This window comes from Lampetra planeri, chromosome 8 (assembly GCF_965212315.1).
Source record: "Lampetra planeri chromosome 8, kcLamPlan1.2.h2, whole genome shotgun sequence".
NCBI lineage: Eukaryota > Metazoa > Chordata > Hyperoartia > Petromyzontiformes > Petromyzontidae > Lampetra > Lampetra planeri.
This window is the reverse complement of record NC_136114.1, coordinates 3,994,478-4,013,540: the sequence shown is the minus strand read 5'-3', so window position 1 is coordinate 4,013,540 and position 19,063 is coordinate 3,994,478. Positions and strand designations below refer to the sequence as shown.

Below are 19,063 nucleotides of genomic sequence, written 5' to 3'. Positions count from 1 at the left end.
TTACAACCTATTAAGTGTCATTCTAATACACCAGGGTTGATTTTTATGACAGATGCTTTCCACCCCGATCATGTCACAAAGCCAACAACTTTAGTGTCGTACTATTATTACCAAGGCTACATCAAAGTAAGACCATATTTGTTAATTTGAAGAAAGTAATCATACAAGTTATTAAGTCAGCAAATTATATCGATTTTTAAACCACATGCCTGTGATTACGTTACTACTGCTAAAATCTGCAAGTTATCAGTAATGAAAAAATGTTTAATGGCGATATTTGTGATACTGCATTTGCAGTGTTGCACAATTACAATAAACAACTCAACACATTCGTTAATAACACTGCCTTAAATGGAAAAGGCAATGTCCCTGTAGTGGACATTCTCCATGTGCTATGCCGAAAGGGCCATTGCCCAAAACGGTGCCTGTTATATATGTGTAGTGTAATAGCGCCGGCTGGTGGACAGCAGCGGCAACTGTGGTGGACAGACAGCACACACGCCGGTGAGCATGAGCACGGTGTGTTGGCAGAGAGGTGGAACTAGGGTAAGGGTCACGAAGGACCCCATCTGGAGGTCTCTAGAACCTGCTAGCGGGTTCGAGAAGGGAGGCGCAGTCAGGGTGGAGCCAGGCTGCGCTGGTAGCATAAAAGGAGCTGAGAGCGGGAGCTCGAGGCTGTCGGTTCTGGGAATGGACTCGCCTCGTCCTTACTGTCGTCTCGTCGCCGTCGTCGCTAAACATCTCCGCTAGATATTGCGCTACGAAGGATAGTAGTTGGCTATCTCAGCCAGCGCCGTCAGTGTTAGATGGCCAGTATTGTGTACAGGCTGGGCTGAGCTACTGTGGGGAGTGTGTGGACGAGACCGTGAAGTTGTTAATAAAGAAGGTGCCTCCTAGAAACTCTGTCTCTAAATCGTTGACACTACATTTCTATTATTTAAGGGCCACAATGTGTTGAGTTTTTTGGTTATCTGTAAAAAAGTAGCCCACTGTGAGCACAGCTCTAGTGCATGGAGCCGCATCTCACCATGACTGGAGACCTCAGAGCCAGGGCCACAGACGCTGTATTCCTGACAGCGCAGACAGCTGCCATGTACAGCGCTGCCCTCCACACAAAACGACCCTTCCCGACAAATCACTGCATTGTCACCAGCGTCTTGAGTTACATCTGTAAATTCACATGCAAAATATACGGAATTATTAATACGGTAATTACATCATCTCAATAACAAAAAATCGTCAAATTGCAATGAGCTTCGGGAAGTACTCAATACCATTGATAGCCATAAATTAGTGGTGATGGAAATTCCACATTCCTATGGTGCAGGACAGTCTCTCCATAACAGTGATGCTTTAGGGCACTTCACTTCCCAATGCAAAAGTAATGTTGTTGGCCCTGGAGGATAATGGTATGAGTCGACTTCCGATAGAGATTTCAACCCACGACCTTTTTGTCGGTTGAGTGCTTGCCACTGTCACCTGGCTAGACAACTGTCCGTGTGCTGACAATAAATCTCGAATCTGCATGTACAGTATGTTTTCTTGCAATATGAAATGATGCATACATTGTAATGCGTAAAAAGTTTAACATTTGCCAAATGGTGGCATTTAGCACCCATATAACGCTGATAAGCATGAACATGCATGGCAAATGGCATTTAACAACACGATAAGGTGGTGAAACAAGCACCACATCCATCAATGATATGGCCACACTACTCCGTATATTTGTTTTGACCAAGGCAATGCCTAACTCAGCCTAATGTCTTGGCTCATATCTGAAATGACACTGATATTCCTATCAGGGAATGTGAAATAATTGCAGACATATAGAATAAAATGACTCGCTAAGCACGTCCCAGTTGTTGTTAAAGCACAATAAATAAAGCGGAAATGGGCAGCACACACCATGAGAAAAGCTGAATAGAGAGAAATAGATCACATTAACCAGGGAGTGGAGACTGAGAGAAGGCAAGAGATGCAGAGGAAGCAGGAAGAGATAGCAACACCTAGATCCAGCAGAAGCAGGGAAGCAATGGTGTCATATGTTGGCATCAATGGCCTAGACGAAGGTGACATCTTTAGCTCTAGATTTGAAATATAAATAAAGGATTCTCCAAAATAGAATTTACATTTTCTGTCGTTATAAGAGAGCACTTTACAACGTGACTCTTACTTCCTACAGGTATTTCAATGCCTACCACAAGGCACGATTGGTTAGCCATCACATAACGTGAGATGTTCGAAAACCTCAACTCGAATTAAGCTTCAAGTAAATGAGAGTCAGACACAGTGCTATTTATAGTACACTTCTTGGAGGTGCAGTCTACTTGAAGCCATACGACCGTTAATTGGGAACATACATCAACGCGTGACATTTTTAAGCAAATGTACATTGTCACATATTGTCAGTCACTATCGGGTAAATACTTGGATGCCTTACTTTTTGGGACCCCTGTCGTGTTTGAACTTGCACAAATTACGTCAGCCTTGCTTGTCCCAGCTTGCCACACACCTGCTTCACATCTGCCACAACACATACGCAGCATGTAGCTTGTTATATTTTAGGTACAAAACATAATTGTCATCCTTCCAGATATATGAATTGATCCGTCAGTGCCTAAAATTGTTAAAAATGTGTTATTTGTATAAAAAAAATTATACCATCACATTTATATATCATGTTATTGACAAAGATTAGAAACAAATGAAAGTAATTATTATAGTCACACGATTTTAATAATAAAAATGTGTCAATGCATATGTTGCCTTTCATATGTCTACCCACGTTGAAATATAAAATAATTATTTACGCAACCACTTTGACTCCAGATCCTTCTGGGAAAAGTATCATATCAAGCGCATTCATTCAGGACATGCCCACTCTGGACCGGTTTTGACACACAATGTTCTCATCAGCAGGGTCAGGTTTAGTTGAATCAATGCTGGTGAACCGCCAGACGTTAAAGGTAAGAACCCTCTCTTCAAGAAATCGGTCCTTGTTCAACGTACAATTACATAAAATATGACTCAAAATAATAATTAGCATCAGAATTGTGATAGATTGCTCAGAAATAGACCTATTGTGCAATTATATATCCCATTCGGAAGGGTGGTTGAGTGAATCAGTGCGCTAATGCCGTCACAATCCAATGTCTTTGCCTGTGAGATAAGGATGCAGAGCACAATTTCCAATCCCCTCTACAGTATGGTGCATCCAGAATGCCCGCCTCCACACCATTCCCACCATCTCCTTAAGGCGAATATTTTAAGCAAGATCCCATGGGTATCTCACTCTGCTGTTGCTCAATATTTGGCATTTGGAAGGAGCAGTAGGGCACTACATGCTATGCGTAGTCACTATATTGGCCTGCGGGGTGTTAATGGATAATCCCTATTTTCTATTCACTGAGGCCTTTTTCATGGCAAGAATAAGGTGTAAAAAACCCTGACAGAATTTGTGTTTGAAACATGGCATTGTCCCTTTACTAAAGGCATTCATAGGTCCAACTAATGAGCCACATAGGCTCAGTATTTCAAATACCCTACCTCAGCATTTCATTAAGGACCACACATAGCATTTCCTCTGCCACTGCATTAGTTACACGTTAAATATTTGTGCAGAACTAATATGGCACAGTACTCAGCCCACAACTAAAATAAATGAGTTCAAATCCCAGTTCGGGGTTAACAGTCTCTTGTCCCTCCCAGGTCGATTAAATATATACCAATATATGGCAAGTTACGAGTGGTCAGATCGAGAGAATGGCTTCTGCCATAAAGAAAGTGGAACGTCCAATGCTAGTATATGGCCACGAGCTCAACCCATTATCCAATTGAGTGTGGAAACACTTTCATTTTGACTCTGTATTGGACACCTTCAGAGGCCATAATTAAGCTTGAAGTGGTAGCAGCCCATGTGTAAAGCCTGCAGAGGGCCTCACCAAAGATTATTAACCTGCAGTCTTGAGCGATCACCCACGTGTTTTTATCACCACCTACCAGTAAATCAATGCATACCTTGTTTATTAACTTGCATGGAAATGTAGGTCAGAGGAATAAATACATATTTGACTTTTGATGCTCACATCACACTGAGCTGCGATGATCCCAAATACCTGGAGGTCACTCGGAGTGCTGTGGATAGGATGGACATGTACCCTGAACCAAGTGGCTGCATTTTTATTTACATAGTTATTGCTGCACAGCTACATGAAAACTGTCAAATCACACTTGGCACATGAACATCACAACTGGCAAAATATACACTCAGGATAAAAATGCAGTAGTGGGGCATTCCCAGACACCTGAAACTGTTTAACCTTATGCAAAATGTGGCAGCTTGCAGCATGTAAATAAAGTGGGTTCTGGTAGTCGTTTAATGTTTTGATTGTAACAAATGTGGCGTTAATGTGCCAATTATTTGGCAATTGAATACCACCTTGGTACCATATAATGATGAATGGTTTAAATATATATTTCAAACTCTTCACTATTACAACATAATTAAGCAGATTTATGGCCCAAATTCCCTGCAGTCATATAATATAACATATGATAAAGTGATCAAAGCCTTATGATATCACAGGGTTGTGAGAGATAGTGCTGTATTGGAGAGGCATTTATCCAGCAGTTATTTGACCATGGCTGATTGATGATGATGGTCACAGCCAGCTTTCAAAAGCCGGTATCTTGGCAATTAACCTTTGCTCATATGCATGCCGCTTTTAGAGCTTGAACAAAAAAACACATCGCACCAAATATCTACGTCATACTTTTTGGGATTACATCATTTTGTGCAATCAATAGTGTTGCACAGACTAATTATTCTTCACACGAGCCTGTGCTGTACAAGCCGCAATCAAGAGGATGCTACTGCTCTCTAACAAACACGGGCTCCACGTTTGCCAATGCAGTTTGTGTTTCTTCAAGGCCTTTGTACCACAGGAGCCTGAGGCAAAGACATTTGTAGTCTCGGCCTTGGGGTGAGCAAAGCGTTCGTTATACCCACCGGGAGTGTGGTTTGCATGGCTCCGTCTTTGAATTCTTGTTGGAGAAGCTGCCTTTCGGACATTTCTTGCAAGTTGTGTTCGTCATCTGGGTCCCTGAGAGATTGTGAGAAAGTGTAAAAGATCCCTATTGAAGATCTTACCATCACACTTAAGTTAACATCACTATAATTGCAAGTGCCTTTTCAAGGATGCAATAGGCAATGCTTGACTAGTGTCTTGTAATTCATGCGTGAAATTGCTTTTCTTGTTACAATCACCTCGGGCACTTTGTATCAGGGCATTACATATCCTGTATTTAATTCCCATGCTACAGGTTAACGTGATGTATTGCAATGTGCATGTATTAGAATTGTTGCAGAGCGGTGGTGCAGGGGCTGTGAGCCCAGTGACCCGAGATTGAGTCCTAGGCGTGACGAGCATCAATGATCCACATCCCTTCACCAACCCACACTAACCCCAATGACTCTCACGGTGTGGGCAGACCTTCATCCAGGAGGGGGCTGGCAAAGGGCCAAACATTATTACTTTACTTATTTTTACCTTTTCATGTAACTATTTTGTTTTCATCAGGTAAGCCCCACTGAGCTATGTAGCTTTTTTTCAAAAGCAACCTCTCCACAAATGATAGCTCAATGAAGTGGCTCATCATGTGGAAATGTATAGCAGCCAAATACTCTAAACGCGTGTTTTAAAATGCACAAGATGTAACATTACAAAAGCCCTGATAACCCAGAACATTGCACCAAGTTTGATATTTTCACTGCATTGTATATTCCAAATTGCATATGTCCTGGTTAAATTAAAAACACTGCTCACGTCACATGATGGAAGCAGATGCATTTTATTTACTTGTCTTACTTTTGGTTTCTTTCCATGAAGCCTCACGCAAATGAATAGCTATTAGGAGAATAATGGGTTTTGGCATCCCAATAAAATTGGTCCATAAAAAAATACCACTTGTCAACAAACCAAAGTCCAAAGCTATTATGGTGATTTAATGGATGCTTCTGTGCATGCAATGCTTTGCTCTTTTGTGCACTTCACCAATTGAATTTTAACCATGACGATGGAAATGCAACGTGCAACGTCACGGATATATAAATATAGTAAATGTTGTACTCCATTTAATTGTTATACAAACGTAATGCAATTGCAGATACAAAACAGAACAATCTGTTAACCCATGTAAATCTGTCAAATTAACCCATGTGACCCTGTCGCCAAGCAACCACACTGTTTTCCCTATCCTTATTATAACTACTACTACTACTACCCACTTTCAACATGTGGGGATACCCGATTACAGATGAATCAGAAAATCAGGGCTGGACATGAAATATTGACCTGGTGGCATTGGGTGACAGCACCTTCGTGCCCGTTAAACTGTTGCATAATGTGCACGGTCTGAGAGGCCTAAAATAAATATATGTGGAAGTCTCCATGAGATGAAAAAAATATACTTACCACTCTTTAAGTGGTTATATTTGGTTTCTGGTTTAAGCTATTATACTGGACTGGGCACCTATGAAAAAAATGCTTTATAGCTCATCGGATTCCTCCAGTATGAATAAATATTCGGATTCAATGCTCAGCACTAGATGACTACTGTATTATACCAGGTTACAGCTGACTGTGGAAGCACCAAAGTTGAAATGATGGACAAGGGCAATCGAGTTTAATTTTGGCTGCAGCAGGACCCCATCAATGAGATTTGGGAAATGTAATTTTTTTAAAATTAAAGTTACAACGGTAGTGACCTCTTAATAATAGTAGAGGACCTTGATTGTATTTACAATGTGTATTTATTTTTCGCAACATGAGGCTATGTTCCACAAATGTGCATTTTGTTTTTGCGTTCAGTTAAAATGAATGTTGAACTTTCATGCATTCAATGCCATTGTTTCCCTGACACACTTACCTCGACTGACAACGCCCTCTCCACTCGGGCAGCTTTTATGGGAAGAACACTGTTTGCAGCTGTTTTCAGAAAAATATGTGCAGTACATTCCATCCTTGCACCCACAAATGGCATTTCCTTCAGGACCGCATGGCCTCTTGACTTGCAGGGAGGCTGTACCACGACACACAACAAGAGAGAAAAGGTGAGCATTGGGCATTTCAGGAAACTATTTATGTGCAAGTGGCATTTATTTGCATGCATATCGACTCTGGTACATAGAGGCAAGGAAGACAGATATACAATGCTGAATAAAGCTAGCAGCCAAATCAGACCAAGACAACCCAAAACGGACAGCACACGGTATCCACCTGTTTTGTTGGCCAAGAACCAATGCTGGAAATTACACATTCAAGTTTTATTTAAATCAGGCCAAGCCTCCAGTAAATCACATGATGTATGCGTGGCCCTCAGACTCAAAATCCCTCCCCTATCCCCACGCCCTGTGCAAATACACGCTCCTCCCTGTATCTCACTTCATGCTCGCTCCTAATCTCTCCATCTCTTCCCTCTATTTTTTTTCGACCAGAGGAAACAAGAAGATGCTCGGTGTAGTCGGCACTTTGCTTCATTCATCATTTCGTTTTGTATGCTTTGCTTTATGTAACCCCCCCCCCCCCTTTTTTTAATGAAAGATTTAACAAAATATTTCTCGCTCTGCTCTCCTTACCCCTTCCCTCTCTCTCCACCCCCCTCTCTGCCCCCCCCTCTCTCTCTACCCCCTCTCTTCCTACTCCATGTCGCTCTCTCTCTCTCTCGCTCTCTCTTTCTTTCGTGTTGTGCGCGGTGCTTTTAGCGCCACAGCGCGTGGATTTTTAGCATTTAATTTCATTTGTTTGCTGGTGACTTTGTGTATTTCATATCGAAATCGCCTCCAGTGCTGTTGCTGCTGGCGGCAATGAAAGTTGTTTAAAATTCAAAAGTCTCTCTCTGTCTCTCTCTTTTTTCTCTCTTCCTGCTGGTCATCTTAAGCCGTGTCCTCTCTGTCCCGGCATCACTTCCCATTTGCCGGTCCTCTTGCCCTGTCTGCGCTTTTGCACAGCTAACTCCACTCCCCTTCCCATGGTGTGCCACGGGTAAAATGTCTTTTACAATGCAATTTTCACTGATCTTTACATTGGCCAAAGCGTATCACCTAGTCTGACTTAAATGCAATTTTAATGTGGCATTTCAATTTTGAAAACATGTAAAATAATAAATATATATTCATGCCTTGCTTCGTGCTTTGATTTCTACTGAGTCTTGTACAAGTGAATTGGCGATACTAAGGCATATACATGAAAATGGAGAAAACATTACCCATCTCAAATTTGCTGATGACATGGTCATTGTAACACCAATGGCAAGGAATTCGAGGAAATGTAAAAACTTTTTAACAAAGCATACAAAGTTGGATTCCAGATATTTGTACATATGTAGTGGTGATACGCGCTGGGTGTATACGTCGTGTGCCAGCGCGTATGTACGGGTGTGTGTGTGGTGACGCGCGCTGACGGGGAGGAGCAGGCGTCAGTGCGCGGGTGGGGGTAGTGCTGCTGATTGGCTGTGTGCCGGTGACGCGCTGAGAGGGAGTGATCGGGTGGCAGCGCGGTGTGATTGGTCGGGGAGTGGAAACACGCGCTGGGCGGAAACGGATCGTAGAGATAGCGCGTGGTGATTGGGTAACTGAGGAGCGGTGCCGACGTTGAGGTCCGCATCCGCTCCGTCTCCCGGGAAGAAGAGATATATAAGGTGATGCACAGAGGAGTAGGGGGGCAGAAGTGGAACCATCTAAGAATGAAGACGAAGGTGCAGAGATAGAGCCCGGAGAGGAGAGTAATGGAGAGTAGAGGAGAGTAAGGTATAAGTGTGTAGCCAGAGAGAGGGAACGGTCTACACGAGCTGAGTAATGTATAGTGTGTAGCCAGAGAGAGAGAATGGTCTACACGAGCTGAGTAATGTATAGTGTGTAGCCAGAGAGAGAGAACGGTCTACACGAGCTGAGTAATGTATAGTGTGTAGCCAGAGAGAGAGAACGGTCTACACGAGCTGAGTGATGTATAGTGTGTAGCCAGAGAGAGAGAAAGGTCTACACGAGCCGAGTATGCATACGGTGTAGCCAGAGAGAGAGAAAGGTCTACACGAGCCGAGTATGCATACGGTGTAGCCAGAGAGAGATGCAAAGTCTACACGAGGCGAGTGGAGAGTGTAGCAGAGGCGCAGAGTCTACACGAGACGAGAGAAGAGTGTAGCCGAGGCGCGGAGTCTACACGAGGCACAGAGAGCCAGCAGCACAGAATCTAAGAGAGTCAAGAGAAGCGTAGGGCGGAGAGAAGAGGTCACGAGTTGTACCGTTGTATGGTGACCGCATTGTGAAGAAGAGAGGCCACGCGTTGTATCGTTACAAGTCAAGATTTAATAAAAGAAGTGTGTTCCCGTCAAGGAGTTTCCTGCCGTCATTTTCCAATACTTCATCTGGCGTCAGAAGTGAAACGGGCTTCCAAGCATGGAGACAAGGAAGACCCGTAGGACCCACGGGATTGACCGCGAGGAAAACCTGGACGACTCGGGGCCGCTGGTGGCGGGGGGTGAGGAGGAGGACTTGCCCACGCTACAGGATCCGTCGACGGCGCCGGCCGAGCGACCGGGGACCGACGCCGGGCTTCGTGAGGCGCACTCCCGACTGGCGGAGCTGCTGCTCGCCGCCGCGTCCATCTTGGCGGAGATCAGCTCGTCGGGAGGAGCGGGGACGGTGGGGGACATTTTACAAGGTCGCCCCGCAGATTCCCGCCAAAACGAATGGGGGATTCCCGCCATTGCGCCTGGGCCTACTTTTGGCGGGAACGGCGAGCGCCACGTGGTGGTGGGTTCCCAAGCGCGCGCATCGACGTCATCAGCGCGCGAGGGGGTCCGCCATTTTACGTCTGCTGCTGGAGCCGCCATCTTACACACCGACGGAGAGGCGGAGAGGAACCACGAGGCGGATGACTTCATTTTTCAGCAGCGTCTGCCCACGTTGTCAGCCTTCAAGGCGGAAGGCGGAGACTGGGGCCAATTTCAGCGAAGGTTTTTGGCGCATCAAGAGATGTCAGCGTGGTCCGATGCTACGGCGCTGCGGGCGTTGCCCGCCATGCTGGACGACGATGCGCTCGCGGCCTTCAGGGCTGCACGGAAGTCAGACCGCTCCACGCTGAAGGATGCGCTGGGTTTGTTGGCCAGGGTCTACGGACCTCCCTCGGCGTGCCGCCATCATTTCTACGCAAGACGGAAAGCGGCCACGGAGACCGCGCTGGCCTATCGCACGGCGTTGCTGGCTCTTGCTGATGCTGCGTTCCCTCGGATGGACGAGGAGGGCCAAGACGCGATGGTTTTGGAGCAGCTGCTTAAGTTGGCGCAGGACCTGGGGGTCCCTATCAACACAGCTGACGAGATTGATATTTCTTCTTTGAGAGTCGCCACGAGTATTCAAGCGCACGAGGCCCTACAACGGAAACAAGGCGTTGGTTGCAACGCTGCTGTCGTCGCAGCCCCGGGTTCGGTGGTCACCGAACCCCAAGTCGTCAGCCCACGAGAGGAGGCGTTCGCCACGGGACGACCAGAGGACTGGAGGCCGGGGGCCCGGTCGCCTCTGCGATCGGGCCGAAAGTCGGAGCAACCAAGATCTACTCCGACCCTCGTCACGTGCTATAACTGCGGCCTCCGGGGCCACGTGGCGTCCGGGTGCCGCGCTCCGCGGCAGCGCGCCATGGGAGCTCGGCTGGACGACGACCGAGAGCCCAAGTCATCTCTACAATCCCCGGCAAGTCGCGGCACCTCACACGCTCGGCCTGTTTATTCGGCACACATGGGACGCCGCGTTGCGGCGGAGGAGGGCCGGTTAAGGTTCGGGGATTCGGTTCGGCGAGGGGGGTTCGGCCGGGACCAGGGAGACATTGAATGGGCGGAATTGGGGCATAGAATTGTGGCTGCTTCGGCGGGTTCGTCCGTTGTTACGGGATCTATTGATGGGGTTGAGATTAGGGTGTTAGTGGACACGGGGGCATCGGCAACTATTATATCGGACCTCATTTATAATATTCTTCCAGTCCAATGTCGTCCGCTGCTTCCAGTGGATGTGCCATTTTACGCCGCTAATGGGGGATCGTTGGGCATTATCGGTCAGGTTAGGGCGTCCATTTGCATTGGAGATATCAAATTGTCGGGACCCGTTTTCGTTTCGTCTTCTTTGGCAGTTCCGTGTCTTTTGGGCACTGATTTTTTGGCTAAAATGCCTATTAAAATTCTTATCGATCAACGATGCATTGAACTGCCATCGGGTCGCCGGATTTCATTTTTGACGGGCCCTACTGACATTCGGACGGCGTGCGCTACGATACAAGCGGTGGCGACGCAGACCGTGCAAGTGCCCCCGGGTTCACAGATGTTGATTCCCCTCCGGTTGCGGAAACCATGGGAGAGGGAGGCTTCGGGACAAAGTATGCTTTTGGGTCCTTCTAACAAGGCTGTCGGGGGTCTTGATTTATCGGTGGCTCACACTTTGGTGCGGGCTGACAGGGATCCGTTTGTGATGGTTTTGAACGCGGGGTCGCGACCAGCTGTCATTCCGCAGGGCACCGTGCTGGCTCACGCGGCGCGGGTCCCTGTGGATGATGGGTTGGTTGCGCAGGTGGGCTCGAGCCCCGCGCGGAACGTTGAGCCAAGGGAAGACCTTGAGTGGGTCCATTCGCTATGCGCCGCCTCGGACGATTTGTCGGCGGCGCAGTTGGGTGCGCTGCGCGAGTTGCTCATTGAATTCTCTGATGTATTCAGTAAACATAAGTATGACATTGGGTGCACGGATTTGTTGCACCATCACATTGAAACGGGCGATGCGGCGCCGGTCAAGCTAAATCCCTTCCGACTGAGTCCCGTGGAGAAGGAACATGTTCAGTCGGCTGTTAACGAAATGCTAGAAGCCGATATTATTTCGCCCTCCTCTAGCCCGTGGGGAGCGCCTATTGTGCTGGTTAAGAAGCAGGACGGGTCCCTGCGATTCTGCGTTGATTTCCGTCGCCTGAATAAGATCTCTGTGGCTGACGCGTATCCGCTCCCCAGGATGGATGAGTCCCTCGATGCATTGTCTGGTGCGCGATATTTTTCGACTCTTGATTTGTTATCGGGGTTTTGGCAGTTGCCGCTCGACGAAGAGTCGAAACCTAAGACAGCATTTCGGACTCCAGGGGGGCTGTTCCAGTTTAACCGGTTACCCATGGGACTTCACTCCTCTCCAGCGACGTTTCAGCGACTTATGGAGCTGGTTTTGTCGGGCTTGCAGTGGGATACATGCTTGATTTATATGGACGATGTCATTGTTTTCAGTAAAACGTTTGAAGAACACCTCCAGCGATTGAGAGGGGTGTTCTTGCGAATGCGATCGGCTAAGTTGAAATTTAAACCGGCCAAATGTCACCTCCTTCGTAGGTCGGTTAGATACTTGGGTCACATTGTCGATTCTTCAGGGATCTCCACCGATCCCGCGAAGACGGATTGTGTCGGTTCGTGGCCGACACCTACGTCCGTTTCCGACGTGCGTAGTTTCATCGGGTTTGCTTCTTATTATCGGCGGTTCGTTGAGCACTTCGCCACTATTGCAAAACCCTTGCACGCTCTAACGGCGAAGGGAGTGAAGTTCAAATGGGGACCGGAGGAGGAGGCCGCGTTTCGCTCCCTCCGGGACGCCTTGGTGGGTGCCCCACCCTTGTGTTATCCCGATTTTGCCAGTCCCTTTTTGCTGGACACGGATGCTAGCAACACGGGCATTGGGGGGGTGCTATCCCAAGTCGTTGGGGGTGTCGAAAGAGTTGTCGCCTACGGTAGTAGGGTGTTGTCTCCGGCGGAGCAGCGCTACTGCGTCACCCGTCGCGAGCTGCTTGCCATTGTCTTTTTTGTGCAGCAGTTTAGGCCATATCTCTATGGTTGTCACTTTACGGTCCGAACGGACCACGCGGCGCTACAGTATTCATTGAGGGTCGCCCAGCCCTCGGGCCAGTTGTCGCGTTGGTTGGAAGTCCTCCAGGACTATCAGTTTACGACTACGTACCGTAAGGGGTTGCGACACACAAATGCCGATTGCTTGTCGCGGTTGTTGCCTTGTGATGAATGCGCGTGTTTGTCGGGATCGGCGCGCTGTAAACCGACGCTTGCGGGGGAGATGGGGGCACTGGCTGTGACAGCGGGCGCACCGATCGTGGATGATTCCACTGCCTCTCAGGGTCGGGACTCGCTGCTCTCGTTGTCGCTCAGCGAATGGGGCCGCCTCCAGATGGCGGACAACTCGCTGCTAGCATTGCGCCGCAAGGTTGGGGGTCCCGAGGGGGACCAGGAGCGTACCGGCTCCTATGTACTTGAGCAGGGCATGTTATTGAGATGGGACAGTTTGTCCCGGCGGAACGCACTCGTGGTGCCTTCCGCTGTGAGGGGGAGGGTTGTCTTGGCGGCACACGAACGCCTCTTGCACTTGGGAGTTAACAAGACGCTTGCCCTGCTTCAGCGTGACTATTACTGGCCGGGAATGGGAAGTGATGTGGTAAATATTCTGAAGGGGTGCGTTGAGTGCGCCAGGCGTAAACCACCGCCCGTGGCAGCTAATCCACCGCTGCAATCTATTCAGGTCTCGCGTACCAACGAGCTCGTTGCACTCGATATTTTGGGGCCCTTCCCAGTCACGCCGAGAGGGAATAAATATTTGTTAGTGGGGGTCGAATACTTTACCCGATGGCCTATGGCGTGGCCTCTCGCTAACCAGTCGGCAGCGGCTGTGACGGATGCCTTCGTCCAGGGCTATGTCCTGGACAAGGGGGCTCCCGAACGCCTGCTGACTGACCAAGGTAAAAAATTTTCGAGTAAATTGTTGCAAGAGGTGTGCGATCTGTTGGGTACCAAGAAGGTGCGCACCTCCCCGTACCACCCGCAGACAGACGGGATGGTGGAGAGACTCCACAAAACTTTGACTTCCATGCTGTGCCAGCAGGTGTGCGAGGCACATGTAGATTGGGACCTGCAGGTCCCGGGAGTCCTTGCCGCGTATAGAATGGCCCCCCATGCAGCTACGGGGTTTTCCCCATTCTATTTGATGTACGGTCGGGAAGCTGACCCGCCAATGGAAACGCAACTTGGCCTGTCCGCTCCACGAACTAATTCTAATTTGGCAGAACATATTAAGTTTAATATTCACAAGCTGACAGAGGCGAGGGAGGCCGCACGGCTTAATTCGCGGGCTCGCCAAATTGCTAATGAACGGTTGCGGGCACGGAAGGTGTCCATGCACGAATGGAAACCAGGTGACAGGGCCTGGCTGCATTGCCCTCAGGCACCCTTGGCTACGTCGCCTAAATTGTTGAGACCGTGGAGGGGACCCGTGGAGGTCGTGCGCGTTGCACGGCCCCAGTGCGTTCAGATAAAGTGGGGAAAGCGCCGTTGGTACGTTCACCCCTCCCGACTGAAACCGTTCTCGCCTCCATATGGCCTCCCCTTGTGTCGTGATGGCCGGGCGTGTGACGTGACCGGCGACCCAGAGGGGGAAATGTCTCTGCCTGATCCACACGTATTTTCGCCTGATCTGCTCCCAGGTGTCTCGGAACTGACAGCTGCCGATCACCGGCGGCCGGATCTCCGCGGCGGGGCCGGCCCTTTCAGGCCCGTTCCGCGCCGTCTGGAGCAGCCGGAACCGCCGGACGGTCGTCAGTGTCCCGCCCCATACGACGGACCAGCCAGACGGACTCGCGCCAGGTCGTGCTACTTTGCATGACCTGCCTCGTGAGGAGTCGGGGCAGTTGGAGCGCCTCGTCACTGCGTGTAGTCGCAGGGACGTGGGGCGCGTTCGTTTTTTGGAATTTGCTTGTTTCGTGTTATTGTTGACTTTTCGTGTTCATTGTCAATCTGTACATAGTTATTCTTGTTGTTGTTGTTGTTATGTTACGGGGCACACTGGGGGGGTTACGGGTTTTTTTTGTTGGTTGTCGTCTTATCGTTGCGGTTGGTTGTTGTTAGCAGCCGGGCCAGCTGCGAGCTATGTGGGAGGGGGTGATGTAGTGGTGATACGCGCTGGGTGTATACGTCGTGTGCCAGCGCGTATGTACGGGTGTGTGTGTGGTGACGCGCGCTGACGGGGAGGAGCAGGCGTCAGTGCGCGGGTGGGGGTAGTGCTGCTGATTGGCTGTGTGCCGGTGACGCGCTGAGAGGGAGTGATCGGGTGGCAGCGCGGTGTGATTGGTCGGGGAGTGGAAACACGCGCTGGGCGGAAACGGATCGTAGAGATAGCGCGTGGTGATTGGGTAACTGAGGAGCGGTGCCGACGTTGAGGTCCGCATCCGCTCCGTCTCCCGGGAAGAAGAGATATATAAGGTGATGCACAGAGGAGTAGGGGGGCAGAAGTGGAACCATCTAAGAATGAAGACGAAGGTGCAGAGATAGAGCCCGGAGAGGAGAGTAATGGAGAGTAGAGGAGAGTAAGGTATAAGTGTGTAGCCAGAGAGAGGGAACGGTCTACACGAGCTGAGTAATGTATAGTGTGTAGCCAGAGAGAGAGAACGGTCTACACGAGCTGAGTAATGTATAGTGTGTAGCCAGAGAGAGAGAGAACGGTCTACACGAGCTGAGTAATGTATAGTGTGTAGCCAGAGAGAGAGAACGGTCTACATGAGCTGAGTGATGTATAGTGTGTAGCCAGAGAGAGAGAAAGGTCTACACGAGCCGAGTATGCATACGGTGTAGCCAGAGAGAGAGAAAGGTCTACACGAGCCGAGTATGCATACGGTGTAGCCAGAGAGAGATGCAAAGTCTACACGAGGCGAGTGGAGAGTGTAGCAGAGGCGCAGAGTCTACACGAGACGAGAGAAGAGTGTAGCCGAGGCGCGGAGTCTACACGAGGCACAGAGAGCCAGCAGCACAGAATCTAAGAGAGTCAAGAGAAGCGTAGGGCGGAGAGAAGAGGTCACGAGTTGTACCGTTGTATGGTGACCGCATTGTGAAGAAGAGAGGCCACGCGTTGTATCGTTACAAGTCAAGATTTAATAAAAGAAGTGTGTTCCCGTCAAGGAGTTTCCTGCCGTCATTTTCCAATACTTCACATATATATGAGCAAAAGACAAAATCGAATGCGACAAATACACTAATCGATTGGAAATAACTGAGAGAGACAAGTGGAAAACACGGCAAAATATTTATACATAGGGAAGTTATTGAATGCTTATCGGGATCAAGATGTATATAAAGATGAGGATGAGAGAAAAAGTTGGATGGAGCTCTTTTGGAAATCTGAACTTAATCATGAAAAATAATCCACCAATATCCATAAGAAGAAAGTTGTTTAATGAACGTCGACTACCTCCTATGACATCTTGCTCACAAACATGTTCATTAATGGAGAGAATCAAATGAAAAAAACTGAAAAGTGTACAAAGAGGCATGGTGAGATGCTTGCACTGGCAGAAAAACGTATCTTCCCTCCTAAACAACAATTGATTTCCCATCATACCTGCCCGGCTAATTAGATCATCAGTAAACGTGCCACTCTTCAATAGGAAGCACTCAAGAGATGGCTCAGGGGTAAATTGTCAGAAGACCTATTGGGAAGAACCAGCACGGCTAAAATCCTGGCTTCTTCGTTGGTCACCAGCGATAAAACATTCAACTGTAGTTAAAATTCAGGTCTGCCGCCAGTTGCTGAACAAACATCCATTGCAAAGATGATTAATTTTAACTTCACTCGCCCAACCTAGCCCAGCTCAAAAATGGAACATGCTACACAATCCACTCTTAAAGAAGCGTGGCGTGGAGCAGCATCTGGCGGCTCAGTGAACGCGATCAAATGATGAAACCTCATTTTGTAAGGTGACGATTTTGGAATGGTAAGTTTTAGTCAAAAGGCCGTGGTGTGGCAAGTCAAAGAAAGGTTATGAAATCGGGTGGCATGGTCTCCCCCACCCACTACCACCCACCCCTAAAGCCCCCACCCCATGTTTCACAAATATTTAAAAAAGGATTGTGTTTATGTATCCCCATTTCTCGGTGTTGCTATCTCTGTCTGTCCGTGTATCTCTGCGGGCTGATTGGCAGGGCTGGTTTTTCCACAGGTATAATCCTGGAAGCACCCTATCTCATGTGTTTCATCAGCCAATGTTTCACTTCAGACTTTCTAATTCACGATTTACATGGCCGTAGTGACCTCCGTGACCAATTCATAGCCTTAAGTCATTGAGTTAATATTGTTCTGTGCTATCAATTGGGATTGTGGATTTCAAACATCGCACATCCACGAAGTGCATACATGCAGATTCTAAACACGTGACTTCATGTTCTATAATCCAATATTTAATCAGTTCTAGACGTTAATAACTGTACGGTAATCAAAAGTGGCGTTGCCTTTAAGCAGGTTTTCATACGGAAAGCTTCAAATTGCATACATATGAACTGACAATTGCACACATGCAGTTTAAACCCAGGCAAATCCTTGAGATGTTTACATAAAATATTAATATTTGAATACATGCACGTTTGTTTAAAAATACAAGAACTTAGTTTGACATTATACAATATATTTTTAATACGTATATACACACACACAATATGTACGTGATTATTTCAAACGTGCATAATGAAACGTCACTGAAATTCTGAAATTGAATTTAAATGCTCTGCAAACAGAATATTCTTCGGTTATATTGAAAGGTCATGGTACAGTGAAGCCAAGTCAGTGTTAAAATCTGGCCAAGAATTTCATTATGGAAATGTCAGCCCAGCATTGTACACAGCAACAACCAAGCAGAGAAAGGGTCAGCCACAACATTTTACTTTGAATGTCAATTTTCCAAATGCCAATCACTGTGGGTGAGGCCTCTGTGCCAAGGTTTTTCAGTTGTTGCACTTCATTAAAAGTCATCATAGAACAACTTGTGAATTCGTCAGTAAATCAATCAATCGTGAGCATGATACTCTCTAGCTGCTCACTCACGCGTGCGATTCTTTTGTGCTATTATTTGATGTTCATAAAAAGGCAACGTCTCCAATGCTGAAGAGCACACGCACATATTAGAATACAAGTAGCACTTATCGGAGGTGGTTGAAATAAACACACGTGTTTCGTGCTAACTAGAACGGGGCATTCTAACGCTGGCTCAGGCTCACCAATCAATCAGAATCAGAATCTGTATTTATCTTGGAGGAATCTGATGAGCTATGAAGCTCTTTTTCACAGATGTCCAGTAAGTTACGATGAAGACAGGCACCACCAACCTATTGGCCATGGATATACGGGCATATTGCAGCAAATACACAGTCTGCATGCACACAGGTATCGTGTCCTTAAATTAATGTGATGACTATACCTGGGATAATCTTATAATATTGAATCTGTTTATATATAATAAAAAATGTTTCATTAGTTATTCACGTTAAAAATAGGAATAACCACATAGCAACATCGACCCTTACTGGCAGACTAATTTGCATCTGCGTCCCACACAGGGATAATTAACACTGGGATCCCCTTGGCTAGACTGCAGCCGGGCATTGGAATGGTTAAGTTCAGATGTGATGTAAGGCAATTGGAATCGCTAAGGCATTCAAACTCTCCGTAACAGAAACCTGCCCACTGTTCCAACTGCCCCGCGGGGAGCTTGAACCAGCGGCTTCTGGATAGCAAGTCCGCTGTGCTGATCATTAACACCACAGCAGCCTCTTAGTATTACTATCATATGTTAAACTGTTGTTAGTTTTGAGGATGAGATTTTTTATTACTTTAAATGGCAAACATATAGAATAATCAGTGACTTTCATCATCTAACTGAGGTTTCCTACTACAAGGATGTGTTTGAAAACAATTCCATAACACAATTCCATAACACATTTTAACCAATAAACACGTCAACTGTGTACGTATGCCCTTTATAGTTTACATTATTGCAACACGTACATGAGAATTTCCAATTGCGTCACATCTCACCATTCATGTATTGTGGAAACGTCCATAACTCAAAGTCATGTAGCAAGGTGACATTTGCATGATGCGTAGGCTTCCACACGCAAATGGAAAGTTCATGCTTCGTTAATCACGTCCGACCTAACCGCCACACCTCTA

General features: G+C 47.5%; 1 protein-coding gene across 2 annotated transcripts in view; it reads right to left on the bottom strand.

Annotated features, from left to right (window-relative positions):
• The window catches only part of LOC144720218 (uncharacterized), a 54,894-nt gene that overhangs the window by 18,751 nt on the left and 17,080 nt on the right, over positions 1-19,063 (bottom strand). For both annotated transcript variants that reach the window (XM_078596734.1, XM_078596735.1), the window contains exons 4-7: positions 6,931-7,083; positions 5,012-5,105; positions 2,444-2,526; positions 1,028-1,168 (exon numbers count right to left, since the gene is read on the bottom strand). In XM_078596734.1, coding sequence (XP_078452860.1) covers positions 1,028-1,168; positions 2,444-2,526; positions 5,012-5,105; positions 6,931-7,083 — 471 coding nt within the window. The remainder of the gene's footprint in view (positions 1-1,027; positions 1,169-2,443; positions 2,527-5,011; positions 5,106-6,930; positions 7,084-19,063) is intronic.